Raw genomic sequence first — 24589 nt, 5'->3', positions numbered from 1 at the left:
GCTTGTTTTCGCATTCCGTTCCAGTTAATTGTCTTGGATGGCTAGTAATTAATCAATGTGTTTTTGTCAGGTCGCCGCGCACGCTCTAGAGATCTGTCAATAAGTCACGTCAGACTCATCAGATATATCAGTGACACACTAGAATCACCACGACAATTAAAACTGCAATTAGCGCAGGCTCGGCGGTCCCACAGCGGCACACTCACGAGCGCATGTACTAAGTGTGTGCGTGCACGCGCGTGTGTGTGTGTGTGTGTGTGTGTGTGTGTGTGTGTGTGTGTGTCTATGCAGATCAGCGGTGAGTTTAAGTGCAGAGGTGTGCTCGGAGAACTCCGCCGCTAATATGTTTTGTCAGGAAGGAGAGTGTGGGTGATAGAGCGGCCATGTTTATGTCTGTATTCCCCTGTGACAGAGCGCGGTTCCCACTTCCCCGTCTGTCTATTACGCAGTGCAAAGGTTGGCCTGTCAGCTCTGTCTGTCACCCCCACTCTGTGTCAGGAAAACGTGCCAAGGGCCAAGTCTCTCACACACATTCACGCATACACATCCCTCCCGTTTGCCCAGTGACCTGTGCTTTGCCTGGTGTGTGTTACCGAGCCCGTGCAGTGCCGGGATCAGCTGACATAAAGCTCCCAAAGCCACGGCTTTCTTGCTCAACCACCGCAGAGCAAATCCGCAGATCTACCTGAACTCTTACGATGCACCCTTCCTGCTCGTAAAAGCTGTAAGTTCACCAAAAAATGAAAATTTTGTCATCATTAACTCGTGTTGTCCCAAACCTGTATGACTCTTCTGTGGAATGCAAAAGGAGGTGTTTTGAAGAACGTAGTGCTTGGGGGTTTTACAGTTAATGGGGTATGGAGATTTTAAACTTCATAGAAGTATTACAAGAAAAGATCAGTGTGAATATTTACACACACACACATATACACACAATAATTGTGTGAAGAAAATATACATATTAGATTTTTTGTATTAGTTAAAACTTTTTTCGTGAAACATTTGATTTGATTCACACAACTGGGCTGACTGATTGATTCACGAATCAGACTGGCTTAAAAACTATGGACATAACCTCCATAAAACGTGATTTAATATCTTTTTACAGTACCTGTTACTGTGAAGACTTTAGCTCTTTCCCTCACAGCCATATTTTCATCTGCGTAAAGAAAAAACAACATAGTTTATTAATTCATTTCGAAACACATTATGGAATCTGAACCAATGTTATAATACATTAATGAAGCTTTTTTTTAAGGAAGCACATTTTTCAGAATTTCCTTTTGTGTTCAAAGAGAGAAAGTCATGCGGGTTTGGGAACGGCACGGGGCGAGTAAATAATGACAAAATTTTAGGAGGACCACATTTCCCAGCAGCCTCTTGTTTGCGGGAAATGGTAGGGGGCTTATGATCAGGGGCTCAGCTCAGCTATGAGAAAACACCCGATATGAGAAGAGAAAGAGCCACATATATTGACTTTAGCGAGAGAGAGAGCGAGCAGCAATGCTTCTTTTGTGTTCTGGTAAAGCAGACAGCCCTGGGGGCTTTGCGGGGAGCCACAGCGAGGCTGGAAATGGGCCCGGCAGTTTATGACACTTCACAGGAACCGTCGGATGTGTGATAGGAGATGCTGATGGGTGGAAGCCCACGATAACCCCGTGTAAACCCCTGGGCTTCCACCAGTCATACCTTTAATTTACAGCGATAACTTTTCACCGCACCTCTCAACTTCACATTCCCACAGTGCTGTGCTAACGTTGCAGAGAAATAGCGGCGCACCGGGGAAAGAACTGCAACGTATGCGCGTCCCGTTTAACATATGCGCTCGAAGTCGCACAGGCGTACCGAGCGGACGTGACAGCGCATGGATGATGCAGAAATACGACCTTTTGACTTTGAGCGGCTGGCGTTTGCGGCGAAAACGGTGATGAAAATAATTTGATGGAACTGTTTTCGTAAAGTAATTTGGGCCATTTGACGCCGTAACAGATGGGCCATATTCAGAGACGTTGCATCCTCTGCTAAAATTAATAGCACAACTTTTACAGCAGCTGACACTAATGTTTTTATGCTGGCTTTTGGAGTATTTTATGTCGCTAGTCGAAACTAATAGCTCGGGTTACTACACAGTGTAAACATTTATAATGGCAATTTTAAAACATCTGGCAATAATGGGATGTATCTTGTTAGACGGCGAGGCTTGTCAACACGGTGAACGTAATTATGACAGATGCCAGTTCTCCTAGCTCACTCATGAAGACACATGTGAGCGCGCACACGTGATGCCAACCCTCCATTCCGCGCTCGCACAGAAAATCACTGGGCTGCCTAACAAGCCATTGAATTAATTGTTTGTAACTAGTGTAAATATTTTCAAACTGTGCAAAAGCATGAAATTGGCCAATATAGGGAAAATGAAACGCAATTAATCCACAGCTCTCATAATACAGATAAGGACAGATAAATCTTGCACATGAAACGAAGTGCAATTAAATTGTGCTGGTTTAAAGGCTTTGTATTTTTACCGAAACCGAACCGGTATGTAGGGTTGAGTTAGAATGGTTGACTAGTTATCGACTGGTCGACTAGCTTATTCTAAATTTAGTTTTAGCTTGAATATTTTTGGTCTTTAAATGAGATGAGGTAATGACTTGAGTGGGATATTCTCGTAATCTGTCAACCCATTTTTTCTATGATTAGTTTTTGTGCCCAAAAGGTTGTAAAATATTCTGCCTTCTGTATTTGTTGAATATCTGTCAGTTAGTTTATTAGGCCTCTGTGCTCCGATTCAGTATTTGTTAATATCTATTTATAAATGAGAAATGCATTATTTTATGTTTAAAATGAGGGGAATAACATACAACAATATTTTGTACAATTTTATCATTTCTAATAATATAATTGTTCACATTCAAACGGACATGTTTGGCCTTTGTTCAGTGTCTCGTGTGAGTTGTTTTTGCTTTTTTTTTCTTTCTTTCTTTCTTTCTTTCTTTCTTTCTTTTTTTTTTTACTTGTGTTTTAGTGATTTGTTTTTAATGACAAGAGCTTATCGCCTCCCTAAAAAATGACGAGGACCAGGATGAAATGCTAAAGGTGTGCTGTCTCTCCACCATGTGCAACTTTTCCTACCCCTAAGAAATGCACATAATCATGAATCATGTCAACCATGCTAGTTTGCTAAGAAAATGTGTTTTTGAGCTGTCATATTTGATGATGATGATATCACATCCGGTTTAGGTCACCACTGACGGGCTTCCAACTGCATGTGCTTTACTAGCCATGATTAAAGAAAGCGATGGGAGATGGAACTCGTTTTTCCCGGCCTTCCCGGAGGGCTGTGAGTTCGGCGCTGGCAGAGACATCTGTGTGTCCTGGCCTGCTCCTGCAGCTCTCTGTGTGTGTCCATCTGTGTGTGATTAGTTCTGCTCTTAGTGTACCTGTGCGCGCGCTCCAGAAATCATTAGGTCTGGTCATACCTCTCCTAGCTACGCTTCACAACATCTGTCATGACACAGTCATCAGAGACCCTGCAACATCTGCCAGAGCCTTAGCCTTTGTTTCCTCTCACACACACACACACACCATTTCTTGTTCTCCTTGTTACCAATGTTGTTGTCATTTTTTTTCTCTGTTCTCACATTTTTTTCTTCATACAAACCAGAAATAGGACAGCTCTTTGATCAAACAGTATTAATGTCCTACCCCCTCACTCGCCATTGATCCACAGATAATATATATGGCTCCTGCTATCTGAGCAGCTGGCCAGAAAGCTGAGGATGATTTCAGTCCAGTATTTTTAAATGAGAGGGGATATATAGGTGAAGAGCCAGCCTCAAGACACTGAGAAGCCACTAAGAAGTACCAGTACTTACATAGAAAGTTATACAATGTAGGCAGAAAGAAATGCTAATTCTAAGAAAAACATCAGATGTATAAATAAACAATATATATATTTATAAATTATATTTAGTAATAATTGTCTATGCATTTTTATCTATAATATACTATAATATGCTTATATTCATATACTTATATAATGAATATTAATTCATATATATATATATATATATATATATATATATATATATATATATATATATATATATATATATATATATTTATTACAAAATAAACTGGCTGATCTGGTCTTGTATCAACATGAAGTGGTTTATTTTGCATTGTAAACCGGATCACTGTACATTACCTCTCTTATTATACAGCTACTTAGGAAATAAATGAATAAATGGACATGGAATATTGATTTGAGTTGAAATTATGTTATTACGTGAGGAGAAATAGGCAGCAGAGTGCTGTCATGAAACTAGCACAGCCGTATAGCAAATCAGATGGCTGGGACAAAAGCGGTCAATTATACAGTTTAACTGTCCTTTTATAAAAGCATGGAACAGCAGAACGCCGCATTTGACCAATCAGAATGAAGTATTCCAGTGAGCCGTGTAATAAATAAATATAGTCATAATATATATTAGGCTAACTTCATATGATACAGCGTAGACAGCTGTGCTAACAGTAAATGACATGATTCCAAGGTTAAACATGATGCGTGATTAATGTTCTTACTGCATGCTCCTTTCACCCAGAATGGGAGGAGGGCAGAGAGACAGAGAGAGAAACAGACATGGGGAGAAACAGAAGACTGTGATTGGGGGAGGATGGAGGAGAGAAAGATGAGAAAGGCAGGGAAACGAGTTTTCTCCAGCCAGTGCGAGTGTGTGGCTGCCTGACAGCCTGGTTCAGTGCCACCTCGCCACTTTGTTACAGCTGTGTAAATAATGGCTGTAATTAAAATCACCTGTACCTGACAAGCATCAGAGTGTCTGCAGGAGATGCGCTGGCCTGATGAGCACTTTGCGTTCATGCTGCTGTCGCGTTCACGGCTGTGACAACTGACATATTGCATGTGCGACTACAAATCTCTACTTCATGTATTGCACGGGAGATTAGGGCCGAACCGGGTTTGAACACGCATGCACTTGCTCACAATCTTTCAAAGTGCACACAGGCCGACCTGGGTTGTGTTCAAAACAACTTGAGAAGTGAATATATTTATGAAAGGTTCTCATAATCAGAAGAACTTACCTAACAACAAGCTATATATGTGAAGAATTTGCAAAGACAGGTAACTGAAAAAACTCAAAATCAATTGTAGATTAATTGGACAATGCATTTTTTTAATTGCTAAATACAGGGTTATTTGTTTTTGTAAATTCTTGATATATAGTTATTTATTTAGAAAAACCTCTAGTTATTACCTGATTTGCCTTTGGTTTATTCCATTTTATCTATGTAATCATTATTTAAATGATTCATCGCAGTATTATAATTAACGCGGCAAAAATACACCATATTGCCTCCAAAACGTTTGAAAATGTCAGTGATATGTTTTTTCCATGTCAGATATTTGGCCTTACGAAAATTAGGTAAACCATGGTAACCACAATTTAATCATGGTTTTCATATTGATCTACATATTTATGCGCATTTAGTCAGTAAAGCCAGTTCTTTGATTATCAGTGAATCTCCATCACAAGCCCTAGTTTTCGTACACACAATCAGTAGTTTATGATGAGCATAGTTACATGTTTACTGCAGTAAAACCATGGTTAGTTTTTGTACCCGTTGACTCAGTGGATGCGCATATGTGTTTGTATGTACTGCTAATGCTGTGAACAAAACATTCAGCCTCTCTCAGAAAGATTTGTGTATTTTAAGCAGGAAAACATAACCTACACTCCTCCTAATAGCATTATTAGCCATTTGCAGTGTTGTGCTACTGTTTCCCTCCAATTTATGTCTCATTGCGATCACAGGACGATGACTCAGACCCCATCCCAGACTGAAGCTAGCATGCGTTAGCCGCGAGCTACTTCGCCTTCAACACCCACAGAAACACAATTTCCCTCCACAAAACGTCACGCCACATCACAAACAAGTCATTGATCCAGGGCTGATCTGCAATTGATGAAACATAATGAAGAAATGAAAAAGCCAAGTATGTGATGTTTTCAAAGGCTACATGAGCCGCCTGTGCAAGATCTCCTAATAGAATTACCCACACGCAGCTAAAGCATAGCGGTGATGCTAACTTGTAATTAAGATTTCTGCGGCTCTCTTAGATAACCCTAGAGTCGGCCTGCTGCTGTGGCATTCTCTTTGTTGTATGTTACTTTTAGCTCATTTATAATTGACTGTTAAACTTTAAAGTTTGTGCTGAGTATATTTAGCAAAGGCACTCTTGACTGATTTAGCTGATTTTTCCAAGACTAAATGAAGCCGTGGTAAAGAACTTTTTAAAGTTCTGAGGTGCTAATGGTTGTCCTGTTGTGAATCTGTAAATCCATTTTGTCTCTGTGTACACACACACACACACACACACACACAAACACATAAACAATACTTTCACTATCAGAAAAAGGGGAGAAAACAATTCTATTTTATATTTTTACATTAACAATGTAATCAAAGTTCTATTCATTAAAGCCAAGTATGAATTTCAAGTTTCAACAAGTAAGAACTTTACACTGATTCCAAAATAAAAACCCAAGGCAGTAACATACTTTTCTTAACTTATTCTTTTTAAAATTAAATTTTTAATTTAATAAATATCTGATTACTCACTTTTTAATTTGTATGAATAAGTGTATTAAGTGTATACGTTTCTTGCTTACTATTTTACATTAGTCTTCCCATTAACGCTACATATTCTCACTGATATATAATTATTCTCACTGATTCACGAACACGGATCGCACAGGCACACGAGGCGGGATCTATTGCATGAACCAATAACCAGTCATATCCAATGATATTGGAATAGAGGCATTGCTCCCTCTCATGACTTTCTCCCATTTATTCTCATTTAGTCACTTTACGGCAAGTTATGTAACTCGGCAGCCATCTTTAAAACACCTCTCTTTAAGTAAAGAAACATAAAATTTTCCAAAACTGTTTGCCAAGATTAAATTTCATATTTGAAATCATCAGTGAAATCTTTCAATAACTGTATCATAGATGATGTTTATTTTGCTCACATAGTTATTTCTCAGACTAGATCAGCCAGTGTGCATGTGCAGTCTCAGAATGCTGACTGTTTCTATAGCAACCGAGACTTCTAACTGCAGCTAACATGCTGACCGATTAGGGATTGGATCTTTTGATCAGAAGGCGGGGCTTCATTCGATAAAGCGGCCATATTGAGTGTTGTTTTTTTCTGAGTGTCTGAGTGTCTGAATGTCTGCTTATTAGTCGCGACGCAAATCGGAGTAAACTGATGGACATATAGTACCATACCTGTAACAAAAAACTAATGAATACAGTTATATTCCCTCCATACTTTGGGAACTGGTCTTCAACGCAGACACATGCACATCAGCGGATCTCCAATATGAAAAAAAAGTATCTTTGGGGGGGAGGGCGTGGTCTTGAAATCAAAGGTGAAAAACACAAATAACACCAGCAGAGGTCGCTCATGCTTTATTAAATAAATAAACCAATGATTCTTTCTAACTACATAATGCATGGAATAGTTTTGACACTATATTTGACACTAAGGATTTGACATATAGAAATGCTTGGCTGAAGTGGCTGTAACCATGCTTGATCATGAATGAAGCTCAGCTGTTGACCAATCACATTTAAGCGTGTGTGTGTAATGTTGGTTTTGCGACGCTAAATGCCGCCACATGCTAAATGAAACTTCTGAGATGGCCACAAATGGCATCCTGTTGTGAATCTGTTTTGAGAAAATAGTCCTTTAATTCTCCTCTGTATCATGTCTCTACGGTGATGGAGTCTATTTCACCCTTAATGAGACCCCTTAGAAATTGACAAAATGGAGAAAGTAGGAGAAGAAGCGGGGCTGCTGAAAAGATAGTTAAGGAGTGAATCACGTCCCGATCCGCGCTCAGCCCGAGGAGCTGTGTTTATTCCATATGAACCTGCCTTGCTGAGTCCCAATGGATAACATCTATTAAGTGAGCCTGACAGTTTCCAGGCTGTCTCCATATGGCCGAGACCCTGCTGCTGAGTGCCTTTGCCTGCCACACGTTCCCTTTTCACCCACATGACATCCACCACATATAATTACAGCACATGGGAGCCCAAGCCTGTGTGTGTGTGTGTGTGCGCGTGTGTGTGTGTTGTAGGAGGAAGTGGTACAACTTCTCAGCACAAGGAGGGTTTTGGGTGGTGACCCTGACTCTCTGATTAGAAAATTAGCCCAAAACATGGCACACTAACGACCTAGGCTTATTAGCAACAGTGCCAATGTTTAGTAGGCGTGCTGGGCTGAGCTGTGAGCGACGGGGAGGGCCGACAGTCTCCGGGGGAGCCGAGAGAGATACGTTCTGTGTGCTGGGGGAGAAAGAGAGATGCATCCGACACAGACGGCTGAACCCCTCCAAGTTCAACCCTACTAGAACATGAGATTTGCGACACGGAATGGAAAGCAGATTTGTTCCAGTGGAGCGGTGGGGGGAAGGCGATGAATTTGTGATCTGGAAATGTATATGCGTTCCTCATCTGAAGCGGCGGCCGGCCTGGAACACGCTGGCCAAGACTGATGTGTATCAGAGGAAAGCTGGCAGGAAGAGAACAGCTGCAGGGACAGGACTCCGACTGCATACCTGCCATCTGATTCTGCCAGCCTTTTTGCTTTTACTTCTTTCTTGCTGTTGTAGTTTCAATCTGTATCTGTTCAGGAGAGTCAAATGCTGTACGTGTCAAGAGTGTTCACTTAACGGTGTTATTGTTAGACTTTGTTCAATTGATTTCACATTTTTTTAAGTAATTTTTGTTGGTATTTAATTTTCTCAGTATTTATTTTATAACACTTACATTTATGTTTTACTACATTTATGTATAATCGATCTGTCTTACTTTACATATTCTTTTATACTTTTAAAATATTCTTATATTTTTTTAAAATAAAAATAGTTACTCTTATTACTCAAATTGATTGTTACTTATTTTTCCCCAAATAAACCATAATATATGCTAAATTTGTACAAAATTGTAATTTCAGGTTTTATATTAGAATGTGATATATTATTTATATATATGTGTGTGTGTGTGTATGTATATATATATATATATATATACAGTACTGTATATGTGTGTGTGTGTGTGTGTGTGTGTGTGTGTGTGTGTGTGTGTGTGTGTGTGTGAGATATATATATATATATATATAATCTATTTGCTTGAGTAGGTTGAGTACAGGGGGTTGTGGTCAAGTCCATACCCTGAGGCAAGTGTCCCTGAAACGAGTCAGTTGCATTTACGCTCTTTTATGCGTGCCGACTGCTATTCACAACCTTCTTTTTTCATCCCAAAGATTTTCAAATAATATAAGGGAATGGCATTCACTGCAAGTGTATGAAGAAACCCTTGAACGTGATTGTGTGCACAAATGTCGTATCACTTGGCTCTCATCAAACGATGGCCCAGGAGGCAATGTACCAACCAGCGTGCTGGTCATTATCTGCTGTTGTCTAGGTAGTATTCCTCATCCGAAATTCTGAGCAGCATCAGGGTGCAGGCATGGATCCATTTTTACTGCCTCTTCATACTGCGCACACTATGTACTCCGAGAGACTGGCAATATGCAAGCCAAAAGAGTTCATATTTTCTCTCCGAGTTCAACAGGGAAAAGGAACTGGGTTATGATTGCATGGCTTTGTGTTCAAAATACGCCCACTTCAGGCTCTCATGCAAGCCAGCTATTGAGATCTTATTATTGCATCTCACTGACTATAAAAACATCATCCAATACCATTAGACTGAAGCAAAGACTAAGTCTGTCAGTGAAACCATGCCTCAAATTGGTATTCTCAACTCGCAAAATGGTTGCCTGTGGTTTTAAGCTGTGTGTGGTTGTGTAGACGTGCTTGCCAAAGCATTCACAGTCTAAAACAAAAGGCCCAACTCGATCGAGAGCCAGCAAGCAAATTGTATGTGTTGACTCTAAAAAAAAAATTACAAAAAAAGTAAACATAACATTTACAGTAGAGTCTTCTCTGGGAGTTCATCATACTTTTCAAAGTTTTCTACAAGCCTAGATTTGATGTAGAAGAACTGTTTAACATTACATGACTGATCTGAACTCAAAATAATCATTACGTGCCATTTTTCCAATAGAAATCTTTCTTTTCTTTTTTTTTTTACAGAAAATATTACATAAATATTTTGTCAAATTACAGCCATCCCAGTTCTCCCCTATTAAAATATCAGCTTCACCTCTGAGAGATGGTCCTGTGCATAGTTGTGTGCGTATCCACCAGAAGCTTTATTTGGTCTGGCTTTATGTAGCATGAACATGCGAGGAATTGCAGAGATTTGCTTTACGCGTGGAGACTCTGGGAGGTGGCCTCGATGGCGGCATCCATTCAGCGGCCCGGCTGTTTCCTTTGTGATCCTACAGAGATTTCTTCTGTTATTGGTATCGACTTGACAGGATTTGTGTCCGTCACAGCAAACCACTTAATCCAGATCAGCCTTTAATACTAATTAAACTGCTTGGGGACACACTCCAGCGCCTGGTAACTTACAACCAGCGCACATGTCGATTACCATTCTCTCTAGAACCACTTGACCTGAAAATAAAACGCTGGCCTTTTTTATTTGCTGTCCATTACGTGTAAAGGGCTTCCTTTGTTTGCCTCTTAAAAGACCCAGAGCCGCCATTGTCATCACGGTAATGTCTGATTTCCCATCAGGTGACGATTTAGCTTATTAAGGTTGCACAGATGGAGATGCTTCTGGAGGAGGATTACTAAAAGAGTTTGTCGACACACTGTTCAGAGGGCCGCAGAGATGTTTGCCTTGTGACAAATGGCAAGTGCGGCCCCACTATGCAGGAAGTGCTATTGGCGAGTGCTTTAAGATGTTTAATTAAAGACGCTGTGTGACAGGAGGGAGACCTGCGCGGGGTCCGGGGACTACGCGGCTAATCCTCTTCCTTCGCACACTATCCCCTTGCGAGTGTGATTGATGAACTGATTCCTCTTTACATCTTCATTTGCATGGCGTGCTAACGCCGGCACGGAGCTGAGCGGCAGCAGACGAAAGCTCCTGCGCTAATGCCGGCTAATATGATAATGGGAAACAAGGCAAGGTTAGCCGGCGCTCGGCTCATCCGCAGTCTAGCCCATTAACTCGGGGCTACGGTGCACCTCTTTGGTCACAAAACGAGGCGTCCCGCAGGCAGCGTTAATCTGTTAAGGAAGCGACGTTTTGATTGAAACATCATCATGCATGTTTAAGTTGTCTTTTGTTAAATGTTCGAATTTAAAAATGCCGTTTAATAATTGAGGTGCATCCCAACTTGCGCTCTCTAGCAGATGTAACGTGTTCTGATAGAAAACCTTTCATACTTTCACAAAATATTTGAATTTACTCATTATTCCCATTTTCTCACAAAATAATTGTGTTCCCCGAAAAACATTCGCTCGCAAAAGCTATTTTTTTCCTTCCAACGCCTCATATTAGTTCCTTCACAAAAGCTTCGTGAACAAATGCAGCGTTTCTCAGCGCAAAAGTATTTTTAGTATTTTAAAGATAAATTTAATGGTTTATTAACTTGCATTTATAGACTTGTTTCGAGAGAATATAGTTGGATTGTTGTAACCATTTTTAGACTGGTTGAGTACGTAATGGTTGTTATAAGTGTATTATATACGATATTTGAGGCATAACTTCGTTTTCATAACTAAGTATCATTTTACATTTTAATTTGAAACTTTTTATTGTGGTTTTAATTTTGAACTAACATGCGATATACAAAGATTACGAATGACAAATATTTAATACATTTGATGAAAATTATTTATTAAAAATGCATACAAACAAAGAGCACACAGAGCTACAATGCTATCTCTCAATCTCTGCTTCCTTTCACCCGATGAACCTTCAGCGGAAACTTTCTGCTGGTGGGAGATGGTTATATTTTCACGACGTCTGCCGGGCCCCGCTTCCTTTTGAGTTTGCATGTTTAAAAGGTAGCCTCCTGCTGGGAAATGGGTTACTTTCAAAATAGTTCACACCCATGCGCTACAAAACCTCTTGCATTATTAATTTGTTTACTCGGAGACAGGGAGTGCGATTTGATGTCTGGCTTCTCGAGTTATCACGCACTCAGCAAACGGCGTAACTCCTCCAGAAGTGTCGGATAATGCTCACCGGGTGCAAGCGATTAAATGTTTGATACGAAAATGGCTGGGATAATGAACGGTCGAAGGGGTCCCGGGGTCCTGCCCCGCTCTATAGCCGTATGTCACTGCGGGTCTGTTGGGAAAAGCTTTGCCCTCTAAACTGAGATCGTGTCCAGCTAAAGTGGCACTCCACGGATCTGGACAGATGCCAGCTGACTGTCTGGAGTAAAGGGGCAGCACGCTGGTCCTTAAACACTCAGTCTCGCTCGCATGCGTACTCACACACAAGAAGCGCCTGTGGAGAGAATCCTGCATTGAGCGAGAGGAGAAAACAAAGGTGAAGGTTGATCGAACGACCAATCTATAGGAAAGAAAGGGCGGACCCAGCAGGGGCTCAAGAAGGCCTTGCCTCAGCCGTTTTTTTTTTCTCGAAAGAGTTGGCCCAGGATTTTGCTGTGCAAGTCAGTGTGTTTGAAAGAGCAAGGACAGTGCATCTTGATCCTGTTTACCTCTCAGCCCGGCCCGACCAAAATCCTCAGCATTGATGGATGCCAAGGGGTCAGTACTCACTTTCACTGAGTTGCGTGTCCTTAAATGAACCAAAAGGTAAACAGAACTTACCATCCGAGCACCAGATACATGATTAAATAAACATTATGGTTCTTGTTTACTGCGAGAAATCAAGCATACACAGTAAAATTTTAGCCTGTGCGTTTTTTTCCCATCAGGAGCAGTGTTATGAGTGGAGCCAAGTAGCTTATGCAATTTTCCGACCATGTAAAAAATAAATGGCTAGATTTTCTGAAGTTCATGCGGTAAACTAAAATAAATACATTTCCTTTGTATAAACTGTACAATACACTTTGTTTTCCAAGAATATCTAAATAAAAAAAGTCTGTTTTCTAGAGAATATACATTCATTTTTTGAAAAATTATTTATTAAATTAATTTATTTCAGCTTTTATATTTATACACTTTTTTGAATATGTGGATTTAAAAAATATATTAATTTATTTTTTTTAGCCTTGTTTTAACGGAATGAATGAAATGCTAATTAATATTTTTTGTTAAACAAGAAAAACATATTTGAGAGTGCGATAATAATATATTGAGTTCATATCTTTAAGTTTTGCTACTCAATTAGGCAAATCTTGTTATTATTATTACATAAAACCGGCTGCATATAGTTTAAAACCTTCTTAGTTTTGTCAAAGTTTTGAGAGATTAATGCTTTTTTTTCCCCACCATCAAAGATACAAGACCGTGAAGCATACGATCAAAATCCTTCAACTCTACATTCACAGACAGATAACAGCCGCAGCTTTCACATCATTTCGCATTCTATATCACAACTCTAAATTGAATTTAATTTCAAGCTCGCCGAATGGCCTGAATCGCTAACGTTTCAGAGAGTCGCACATTAGTTATGAACAGAGAGGAGAGAGAGAGAGAGAGAGAGAGAGAGAGAGAGAGAGAGAGAGAGAAATTTTGGAGCATAGCTTTCGCTTGCATTAGTTCCCTCCTCCTTCTCCACCCCTCCCTTCCCTCCCACTCACATACTCACACACTCACTCTCTCCCTCTCGCTACACACAGCGGTGAACACACACCCTCATCTATAATTGATGCTTGCTTTAGGCAGATGCTGCAGGGATTGGGACCAAGGCAGCTGCTTAGTTTATGGAGGAAAAAGGGAGCAAGATGGTGGAACAGGTATTTTTTTCACCGTTATTCTGCTTACCAAGCGCATTACTGCATTTTTTTCTTCTCCTGCCCGTCTTCCTTTTGTGCTGTGGCTGCACAGTAGAGCGGGTGGCTTGTGTATGACAGCGTTCAAGTGTGTGTGTGTGTGCGCGCGCGTGTATGTGTGTGCGCGCGAGAGAGAGCGTGCTCTTTGAAGAAAGAGGGAGCCCCCTTCAGCAACTCTTTTTCAGGCTGCCTTATCAGCAGCTGTTTTGCTTTCTATCTCTCTTTTCACACGTTTCATCGTCTCTTTCTTTCTCGTTTCTCTCCAGTCCATCTCCAAGCTCCGGGTCGGTCTAAGTGGCTAACTAACAAATTTGGCAGCCCATATTCTGTCATCCACCCTGAGAGAGCGAGTGAGAGAGGCAGACGAGAGTTAGACTCGCTGCTTTTCAAGCGGTTTATTTGGCTGCGTAATAGTCAAACACTACCGCCCGAAACGTTCCGACACGTACCGCTTCAGTGCTGCCGCGCTCCACCTGGCTTTCCATCATTTTTTGAGGCATTAGCGCGCGGTTGAACTCAGTGCGACCGTGAGCTGCTTCTGTTCGCTTGCGTGCGAAATTTAGAGCGACTTCTCGCCTACGGAGCGAGGGAGGAGTAGCCTCGTTGTGTGTGAAATTATATTTGCAAAGTGTCGTAAAAAGCCCTTTACCAAAACAAAGGCACTTTTTCTTTTTTTCTTTTTTTTGAGCTGCGTGTGTTTTGTAAGTGTTTGCCTGGAAGCCGAGCGCAGTGAAGTAGTGAATCCAGTGCGCTGCCACGTAAAACATATTTCAGTCCTCCAAATGTGGTTCTCATTAGGGTGGAGGCCAAAGCGTTTAGCTAAGCCTGACTGTCTGCCATTGCTTTTTTTTTTCTCCCAGTGTTTGCCAGCAGCTATTTTACGAGGCCCTCCAAAAAATCTCTATAATGACCGCAAAAGTAGAGTTCTGCACCGACAGGGGCTTCCCACACCGCGGAGGCACCTCTGTCTTTTCGCTAACTTTCCTTCCACCCTTCCCTTAACGTATTTGACACTCGTGCATAAAGAGTTTAGCACTCCTGATCAAATGATAGTCTAATTATGGCGTGGTGTGCCCGCTCTTGAATATCAATGTGCTATGCGAAGTGCTGATGGTGTTAATGGGAAACAGCGTGATGTGTGTAACATCTGCTTAAGGAACAGCAGGGATTTTTTTTTTACAAGGTCCCGTTTACAGAGTAGCAAGTTGCGGCTTCCCTCCTGGCTCTCCTCGACACGTTCAACTCGCCAAGAATGAAAATCTTGGCATTATTTACATGTCGTTCCAAAGCTGCGTGACTGATGTCTGGGGAACCCAAAAGGTGGATTTTTGAAGAATATAATGGTCGCTCTTTTCGGTATTTTAAACTTTAAACATCTGACAGACACTTTTATCCAAAACACTTTTTATCCATTGCACTCAAGGTATAAATTTTTATTAGTTTACACACTCCCGGGGAATCAAACCCACAACCTTGGCATTCACAATATAATGGAAGTGAGATTTATACATCATCTAAAAGCTGAATAAATAAGCTTGCTAGGATAGGAAAATATTTGGCTGAGAGACAAATATTCGAAAATCTGGAATCTGAGGGTGCAAAAAAAATCTGAATCCTGAGAAAATCATTTTTAATGATGTCTAAATTAAGTTCTTAGCAATGCATATTACTTAAATTTTGATATATTTGCGGTAGTACGTTTACAAAACATCTTCATGGAACATGATCTTTAGTTTTTAAAAATCACAGTTTATTGTTGGCTATTGATACAATTATTCCCAAGCTACTTCAGACTGGTTTTGGGGTCCAGGGTCACATATTCCTTTTATATATGTAGTATACACACTATATTAGTAATATGATAACTTCGAGTGGGGAGTAACCCAAAAATGTACAGTTTTGCATTGATTGGCAATATTTGACCATTACGAGACGATTTTTGAAATAGATGTGAAGTTAATTCAGTCTGATTTGTAAACAAATGGTTTAGTCCAGTTGCAAAACTGATTCACTGAAACTGTTTGGCTCAAAAGAACTGTTTTACTCCGTTCCCCAAACAAAGCTATTGTATACTACTGTGCAGAAAGCCTTACGAGTTTGGAACAGTACGAGGATGAGTAAATGATGACAGATTTTAATTTTAGACTGGAATATTCCTTTAAGTCACAGATTGAGCTCTGGACTTTCTCTCCTTTTAGCCTACGCTTTATACGTAGGGGGTGTTTCTGTGTAGTGTGGCATTATGGTCAGAGGAGAGAAAGTGGTGGGAGAGTGTGTTTCGCTTTTAGCATGTGCAGTTGTCCCGTGTCAGAGTGTGTTCTCGACAGGCCTGTGGGTGATGGGATCTCTCTGCCTACATAACTCCTGGTTTGGCTTCGAGAAAGAGATGTGTGTGTGCGAACGAAGTGTGTCACGAAGTGTTTCCTCCTGTAAGAAGGGAAAATTACAAATTAGTTGCCTCTGATATCTCAGTTGTTGTTTCTACAATGCAGTACGATCAAATGCAATGCAAAGCAAAGGAATAAATAATTTACTCTGCCTTTCATGCTACTCCAGAACAGAAGGTATTTTTGTCTATAAAATAAAAGTCGGTGGGGTCTAATGTTGTTTAGAACTTTACTGACTTTCAGCGCACAAAGAAAGACATTTTTCAATATATATTTTGTGTTCGTTATATCGTACAGGTTTGTATGACGGTGGGTAAATGAGGACAGAATTTGGTACCTTGAAAAATGTGGGCACACTGAAACTAGCAAAGTCTTTATTAAAGATGAATACCTTCAACATATGAATGCAAACACTGCTCATTAAATTCTCCCAAGATAGAATCAGAGCTGCGCTACGCACATTCATTACGGCTATACCCCTTGTATGATCTCAACTGTTCAGAAACCTCTGACAGTGCTGGTAACATTAACTAAAACTGTTTCAAACTTAAAAACAGAAACAGAAAACTTACCCCTAACCGAACTGAAATGAAATAAGCTGAGGTGTGATAATAAAAATAATGCTAAAATAGAAATATATCATTTTAAAATAAAACTAACAAAAATAAATAAATAAAAAAACAGCACATACCAATTAAAAAATTTAAGGAGCTTAATGGTATATAAATAATGGCAAAGTAATCCTGACCTCTGAACAATATAATTTTCCAGTGGGCTGTGCTAAACAAAAACACACCATCTGGTTATACAAAACCCAGGTGAATAAAGCTATCATCACCTGAAGTGTTAACAAATAGTATCCCCAACAAATCCACACAGCTGTTTAGATGAATGTATTTTTCATGAAACATTCCTCATTATCCGTGTTTCCGTGCGTCACATGACCCGAGTCTGTTGTGTGTTTTCTTTCTTTTAATCTGCCATTGTTTACTGATAGCGAGCGCTAATTTAGCCGGCTTTTTGGTCTCTTGGGCGTGGCTTGCTAAGTGGAGGTTTAGCGTTGTTTCGGTGCGCGGGGTGGAGAGACGTCTCCACGAGTAAGTGGATAATCTGGGTGCTGGGAGGTGGATGAATTGGTCCTGATCAAATAAGAAAGCTCTTCCTAAGATAAAGGTCTGATGTGTGTTGTGTACAGAACGCATTTGTCCGTGGGTGTGCTTGTTCATTTGTTGTCGGTCCGGTGCATGCTAACACTCTAATTTAATTGGCCCAGCTGTACGAGTGAACTTGTGTCTGAAGCCGAGCGTGTGCTTCGCTAATGGTTTACAAACAGAGGGCACGACTGCAGCGAGATGTAGCATGTGTATATGTGGAGCTCATATAAAGAACAAAAGTACGTGGAAGGCCCCTTATAATGAGCATGTTTGATGCTTAAAGCCATGCGTACAAGCATTTCTGACCTCACATCCCATAATGCAGTGTTGAGGCAAACAGGGATGAAGCCGTATCCAACAAACACAAAAGTGAATATTTAAAGTGATATTTTCAGAAGCATATTTAAAACTATGACAGATTATTGAGTCCTAAAGCCCATATGGCTAAACTGTAGATGTCTTGAATTAATCTGTGTACAGTGTGTTTTGGGGTTCTGTGTGCGTGTAGTACGATTAATTCCATCCATTTTTTTTTTTTTGAGTACTGTGTATATTTATTATGTATATATAAATATATGATCACAAGTACATATTGTGAAAATATTGATATGTATTTAAATGTATTATATATATAAATACATTTATTGTACAAATATAACATTTCTTTAAATATATTCATGCATGTGTGTATATTTATATTGATAATAATATATTTCTGTAGTTTCCACAGAGATGTTTTAGAATCAGCGTTTTAGTACAAATCTTTTAAGTAGACAAATTTTTAATAAAAGGAAATATGTTAAATCTGCTTTGTCTCAGTTTTCAGGATCTCTCTAAATGAAGAATTTAAAAAAATTTTTTATGAATCAATTGATTCTGTGATTTACTTATATTAGTGATATAAAAACAGTTGGTTATTACAGTTAGTGTAAATTCCCGCAATCTCCTGTTTTAACCACGCAACCTGCGTGAAGGGTCAGTAAACGAACCTGAAAGAATTTTAAAAAGCCGAGATGAGTCACAATCCTCACAACTCGCTTGAAGAATGCGCTTCACATATTTTAAAACACTAAAGTAAAAATAGCTATTGTAGCAGATAAGAGTGCACCAAATATCCAGTGTTTTGAAATGCACTGCCGATACGGGTTTGCTGTTCAGGTGTCCACGTGCTATTAGTCATTTAGTGAATTATTCGAATTTGCTGTTAACGCTTATGCTGTGGTTCTCTGTCTTTCAGGGTAATCAAGACGCCCCAGCACCCCCAGAAACCATGGCCCAGCCTTACCCATCGGCCCAGTTCGCTCCCCCTCAGAACGGCATTCCTGCTGAGTACACGCCGTCCCACCCTCACCCGACTCCAGACTACCCGGGCCAGACCCCCGTGGCAGAGCACACGCTGAACATGTACCCCCCTGCCCAGACGCACAGTGAGCCCAGCGGACCAGACAACAGCGTACAGGCGGTCTCCGGCACAGCCACAGTAAGCCCCCATCTCGCTCTCGCTCTGTATCTGAGTCTTCTTGATGGCATTGCTCGTCACGGTTCAGGTTTTTTGGATTGTGCTGTGGATTGAGGTGCCCTCCGTGATCTGCCCTCCAAGGACATCAGTGCTGTAGCCTGCCTTAATATTTCATATGTTTCAGGGCATTTCCATGAATAATTGACCATCTTTGTGTTATTTCACCAACTCGGAGTACAAAGTGCTCTCGCTGAATTTAGTTTGGTGAGGTTTTCCCTGCTAGTTTTTAAAAATAATTTCAAGGCCGTTGTCTGTCCCAAAATGGTAAGATTCAGTGCATAAAAGGAAGTGCATATAAAGAAAAGGTAAATAGGCACTGGAAGTGCTTGATACCTCTTTTTTTTTTCGAATAAGTACGAGCTAGACAGGCAAAGATTAAGAAAGACAAAGCAAAGAAAGCAAACATAGGGTTTTTTTTTTGTTCTCCCAAAAATCTAATGTTATTATTTTCTCAGCTTCATGTCGTGAGCTGTGAGTTAGCAGTGAATAATGACTTACATTTTGGTCTTTTCCTCCAACAAAGTTATTATTTGGCTTCAGAAAATTGTCTGTTAAATTGGGGATTTGTGGACTCAGTGATCCATTTAAGTTTGTATTTTCTTTTTGTTTGTTTTCCATAATTAGACCCTTAGTATAAGATAACGCAAGAGGTATGTAATTATACTGGTATGTGAGTGTGTGTGTGTATATATATATATATATTGTTTAGTTTTATATAATAATATATTTCAAACTATTGGTGTGAACTGTTATCTTATCACCATCATGACAATGTCTTTCATTAAAATAAATAGTGTTCAGGTGTATTTTTATTTGTTTACTGTAATACTGTTAGTTGATTGTCATTATAAATAAAAAATACAGTTACCAATTTACAATAAGGTTCAGTAGTTAACAACATTAGCCAACATGATCTAATTTCAGCATTTATTAATGCATCACCGGTTGTGTTCGTTAACATTAGGTAACATTAGTATTTATATAAACAATAACACAGATTAATAAATACTGTAATGAATATTATTTGTTCACGTTGGTTAATATATTAACTAATGTTAACAAATGACACCTTATTGTAAAGTGTCACCATATACATATATATATATATATATATATATATATATATATATATATATATATATATATATATATATATAATACATTTACGTAGAATATGTGACGTAGAATATATATATATATATTCTGTAACAATAAGATGACAGCTGGGATGAGCCTGGGGGCCTTCTTACCCCATGGTAGAGGGGCAATATGGCTCATTTTCATGATTATCACGACTTTTGAATTGTGAAATATAAAATAAATCAGCAAATATTTGGTTTTATTCCACCTAATTTTATGTGAGATAACACATCAGCACCCTGTAAATGCTTAAGCTCTCTCTAAATGTATATAATAAGATTTTACAGTAAATCAGTGCTATTCATCCCCACATGTGAGCTACATTTATGATAGTTTTATAAAGCTTTTAGAGCTTAACAAAAGTGGTCACTTTGTCATACAACACAAGCTGTTTCTTCTTTTGTGCTGCATTGGGAAAAAAATAATAGAGTTCAAGGTTGGAACGACATGACGTCGAGAAAATAGTAAAAGAATTTAATTGAGAGTGAACCATTCCTTAGAAAGTGCAAAAATGTACAATTTTTTTAGGATAAACTCTTGATGTATTCCATAATTAGACTATTTGTTCAACAGGCAGAATGTTTAAACCGTTTCAGTGATTTAAAGGAAAATGTGAGCTTTCTTGCGAACAGCAGCCAGATTTTCATTGCCTATCCTACCTTAGTGTTCAAATTTCTTTTTTAGTGCCAGAGCAGAAAGGAGCAAAACCACATCTGGAAAAGCCATTATTTTCCCCCCTGCCTGTCTCCTTCTCCCTCCGTCTCCCGCTCTCTCTATCTCTTCCCTTCGCTTTCCGAGCCTAGTGTTATGGAGAGAAAGCACAAGTTTACAGACGTCCAAAGCTATGACCTCATCTGGCTAGAGCTGTTTTTAGATCCAAGTCATTCCTCACAACTGATCCTTCATCTGCAAACCAAAAGAGAACTAGACTCTGATACTTCCCCTGTTCCCATCTTTTCTTTGTTTGTTGGAGTAGGTGATAACCAATCAGTCCCCAGAGGGGCGTTTTTATACCTTAATAGATAGCTTCCATCACTGTTTTGATAGAGTGCCGTGGATTCCCGCCATAATCTTAGTGGTCAGTGTGTGTGTGTGTGTGTGTGTGTGTGTGTGTGTGAGTGAGCTTGCGGGTGGATTTCTGAAACACATATGGAACAGCAGCACAAACTTTTATTTTTGATAATAATAGGAACTTTGCTTAAGCACCAAATTCGTTTTGCAGTCGCTCAAATAAATCGCACATTAAAATGTACATGTTCACATTGAAAACAGTTATTTTAAATTATAGGCCTATTTCACGTTATTAATATGTTTGCTGTATTTTTTAGCAAGAAACGCAGCCTTGGTGAGCATAAAGGCCTTTTCAAAAACGTTAAAACACAGAACTTCGAAAGGTAGTTTTAACATTTAACGTTACATAAATTCACATTTGTTTAAAATGATCAACCAGAAAGGTTTTGTTTATAAATGAACATTCTCCTAAATTAGGATTAATGCTGCAAAGTCTTCCTTGTTAGTTTATGATATGTATTGAAGTAGCCGATCAATAAATTGAAATCAAACGTTACCTATGCATTTATCTTAATTTTCAGTAACCAAGTCACGTCTTGCTTAAAAAACATAACTACAGTAATACACCAGGGACAAATAAATAAATAATTTCCTGCTGCCGGCAGTTTTGTTATGACTGTTATTATTAATTGTCACCTTCTTTTCAGGACATTAGTCATCAAATTCTCAGTAAACACCACGGACGTAATGATGGTCACAGACGCAGGGGTGGACCTTTAATTTAACCGACCCGAGTGGTTGTTAAAACCGGCCCACTCACAGATCATTTCAAGTTCATTTAGTTTCGGACGATACAGAAAGCGGCGACGTCCGAGTGGGTGAATTGTTTACTCTGTAATCAGCCCATCCGTTGCCGCCAGTTTGACCCGTTCGGGCCGGTTTGCGGACGGCGTGTGAATATGATATCCAGGCATTATCTCATTGACTATAATCAGCCCGTAAAAAAAAGCGCGCTGATTTATTTGATCTCATATTCAGATTTCATATCATTTTGTCATGTTTTCTGAAAAGAACGGTTTCTGACTAAACTGTGTAGACGCCGGCTTGCGGCTCTGACTCCCGTCGCGCTTCATTGGCCGTCTTCCCCCATGTGTTTCCCCGAGACACGGCCCCATCCTCATCCAGCCGGAGTGAGAGCTGCCTTTCCTTAAGGGAGGACACGTGTGGAATGGCCCTCAAGAGGGCAGACATCTTGGTGCAGCTTTTGGGGGTCGACGGATAGTTTTAGACTGGTTGTGACGGTGGAGTTTTGACTGCTGCTGCGTTTCATCCGTGCTTTGCTGAAAATAGCTTCATCGCTGATGTACGTTATCTCTGTGGTTCAGGAAACCCTGAGCGTTGCACCTCTGCAGTATTATGCAGTTGAACGTCTTCACAAATGAGCGTGCAACACTGTGAAGCACCGACCGCTGTGGCTTCGGTTTGTTTATCTTCCACAAATGCTTGGTTTTTGTTTTCCTGCTCATGTAAAATCAACAATGCAGCAAAATATGCGTTTGTTATAATGAACGACTATTAATGAATCTTTTGATACCAAAAAAGATTAACTGGAAGCCTTTTTTGTGTTTGTTATTGTTTTTCCCTCCATGTTGGAGTCCTCTGCCAGTGAGAAGAATGCTGCACAGATGGCACGCTATGTAAACTGTCAGCCGTATGCATGCTATACACACACACACACACACACACACACAGGCTGTATTTTTACCTGGCACACATCCCAGAATTGATCCAAGAAAGAAATGAAAAATGTTCTTCTCCTTTTAGCTAGGTTAACTATGTAGCTGGCGTAGTGCTATGTATATACATTAAATGTATAGGGGAAAATGTATATATATGCATTACCTCAAATGTTTTTAAATAGTACATTTTTTTTTCTTTTACATGTTCTTCTGTTAACATAGCCTGCATTTATTTCCAAAGTAGAGCAAATGTGGTAAAAGAAAAAAAAGCACTAATTAAAATTAATTTCTATTTGAAATATTTTAAAATGTAATTTATTCCTGTCATTTACTCGAGTCACGTGATCCTTCAGAAATCATTTTAGTGTTCTGATTTGCTGTTTAAAAAAATATTATTATTATTATTATTATTATGTTTGAATAGAAGGGCGGTTATTTTAAATAGTACTAAGACTTTACAATATTACTGCTTTTGGTACATTTAGATAAATGCAGACTTATAGAGCAAAAAATAATCCTCTAAAAAGATTTTTAAAAATCTGGTGTATTTTTTCCATATATATATATGCTTTCTGAGGAAATTTTCCAGTGTGGGGAATGTGGAATAATTGAATCAGCCATCATTGATTCATGGGGGAGTTTTTGTTTAATTATGTGTTTGAAAGGAGCATGAGGGGCATGAAGAAAATTGCGTTAGCCTACTAAATATACATTGCATAAAACTATACGGGAATTTATTTATTTATTTGTGTGTGTGTGTGTGTGTGTGTGTGTGTGAGAGAGAGAGAGAGAGCCTTTCCTAATGCTCTTTTCACATAACATAGTTAAACAAAAACTCCCTCCAGGATCAATGGCGGCTGATGCAATTATTCCACACTCCCCGCACTGGAAAAAATTCCTCAAAAAAGGAAAATATTTTACTGGCCCTTTACGCTCCAAGTCCTCACTGTGCTTTGTTAGGTTATCTTTTTCTGTCCGGTGCTGCCGTATGTGTGTCCGTGCGGGCTCTTACACTCCAGCGGCTGTGTGTTTTTGTGTGTGTGTGTGTGTGTGCTCAGAACACACACCGGCAGCCCTGTCACTGTTTGCCGTTTAGCACTCAGTGTGAGATCAATGAATGGTAAACACTCACAACTCTGTGAGTCCCCAATCAGTAATTGAGTAGGTCTCCCAGGCTGATCCGCTGTCCTCCCTCACATCCCTATCCTTATCGCTCCATCTTTCCCTCACCTTTCCTTCCCACAGGGAGCAAGTCAATCTCTGGCTAGTTTTTTTATATATATCCTCTGGAATCGATCACGATTGGAAGTATCGCGGTGTTTGAATTATGAAAGCAGGATTCTGATGCCTGGATGTTTCTGCACGTGCTGTGAATGCGATTCAAAATGCGTTTCGCTTCTGCCGCCGGCCTCTATTTTAGTCCTATAGATTTATTCCTTTTCCCCCGTCTCATCCCATCACCCCGAGATCAGTCACCGTGGCCTCCGGCTCCCCACGGCAACTAGACAGGGGCGAATCGATTAATTGATTTCGGAATCAATTAATTGAGCCATTAAGGCAGCCGTATGCACGGAGCATGAAATGAGATCTTTAAAACGGCACATATGGCCGCCGACCGTGCCGTGCATCACCCTAAAGACCCGCTGCATTCCTTCCTATACTTTTATTGAAAGAGCAGTAAATGGAAAAGCATATTTCCAATTATAACACCCCAGTTGTCT

At 39.8% G+C, this 24589-nt stretch overlaps 1 protein-coding gene across 8 annotated transcripts in view; it reads left to right on the top strand.

The window, feature by feature from the left end:
* Positions 1-24589, top strand: part of rbfox1 (RNA binding fox-1 homolog 1) — a 216779-nt gene that overhangs the window by 157502 nt on the left and 34688 nt on the right. For 7 of the 8 annotated variants that reach the window (XM_043235256.1, XM_043235260.1, XM_043235261.1 and 4 more), the window contains one exon: positions 18697-18939. In XM_043235256.1, the coding sequence (XP_043091191.1) occupies positions 18697-18939 (243 nt within the window). Of the gene's footprint in view, positions 1-13744; positions 13883-18696; positions 18940-24589 lie in introns of those variants that run through there. The other variant, XM_043235257.1, reaches the window with a different exon arrangement.

This window comes from Puntigrus tetrazona, chromosome 3 (genome assembly GCF_018831695.1).
Source record: "Puntigrus tetrazona isolate hp1 chromosome 3, ASM1883169v1, whole genome shotgun sequence".
Classification (NCBI taxonomy): domain Eukaryota; kingdom Metazoa; phylum Chordata; class Actinopteri; order Cypriniformes; family Cyprinidae; genus Puntigrus; species Puntigrus tetrazona.
The sequence above is the reverse complement of the archived record's forward strand: the minus strand, read 5'-3'. Positions and strand labels throughout refer to the sequence as shown.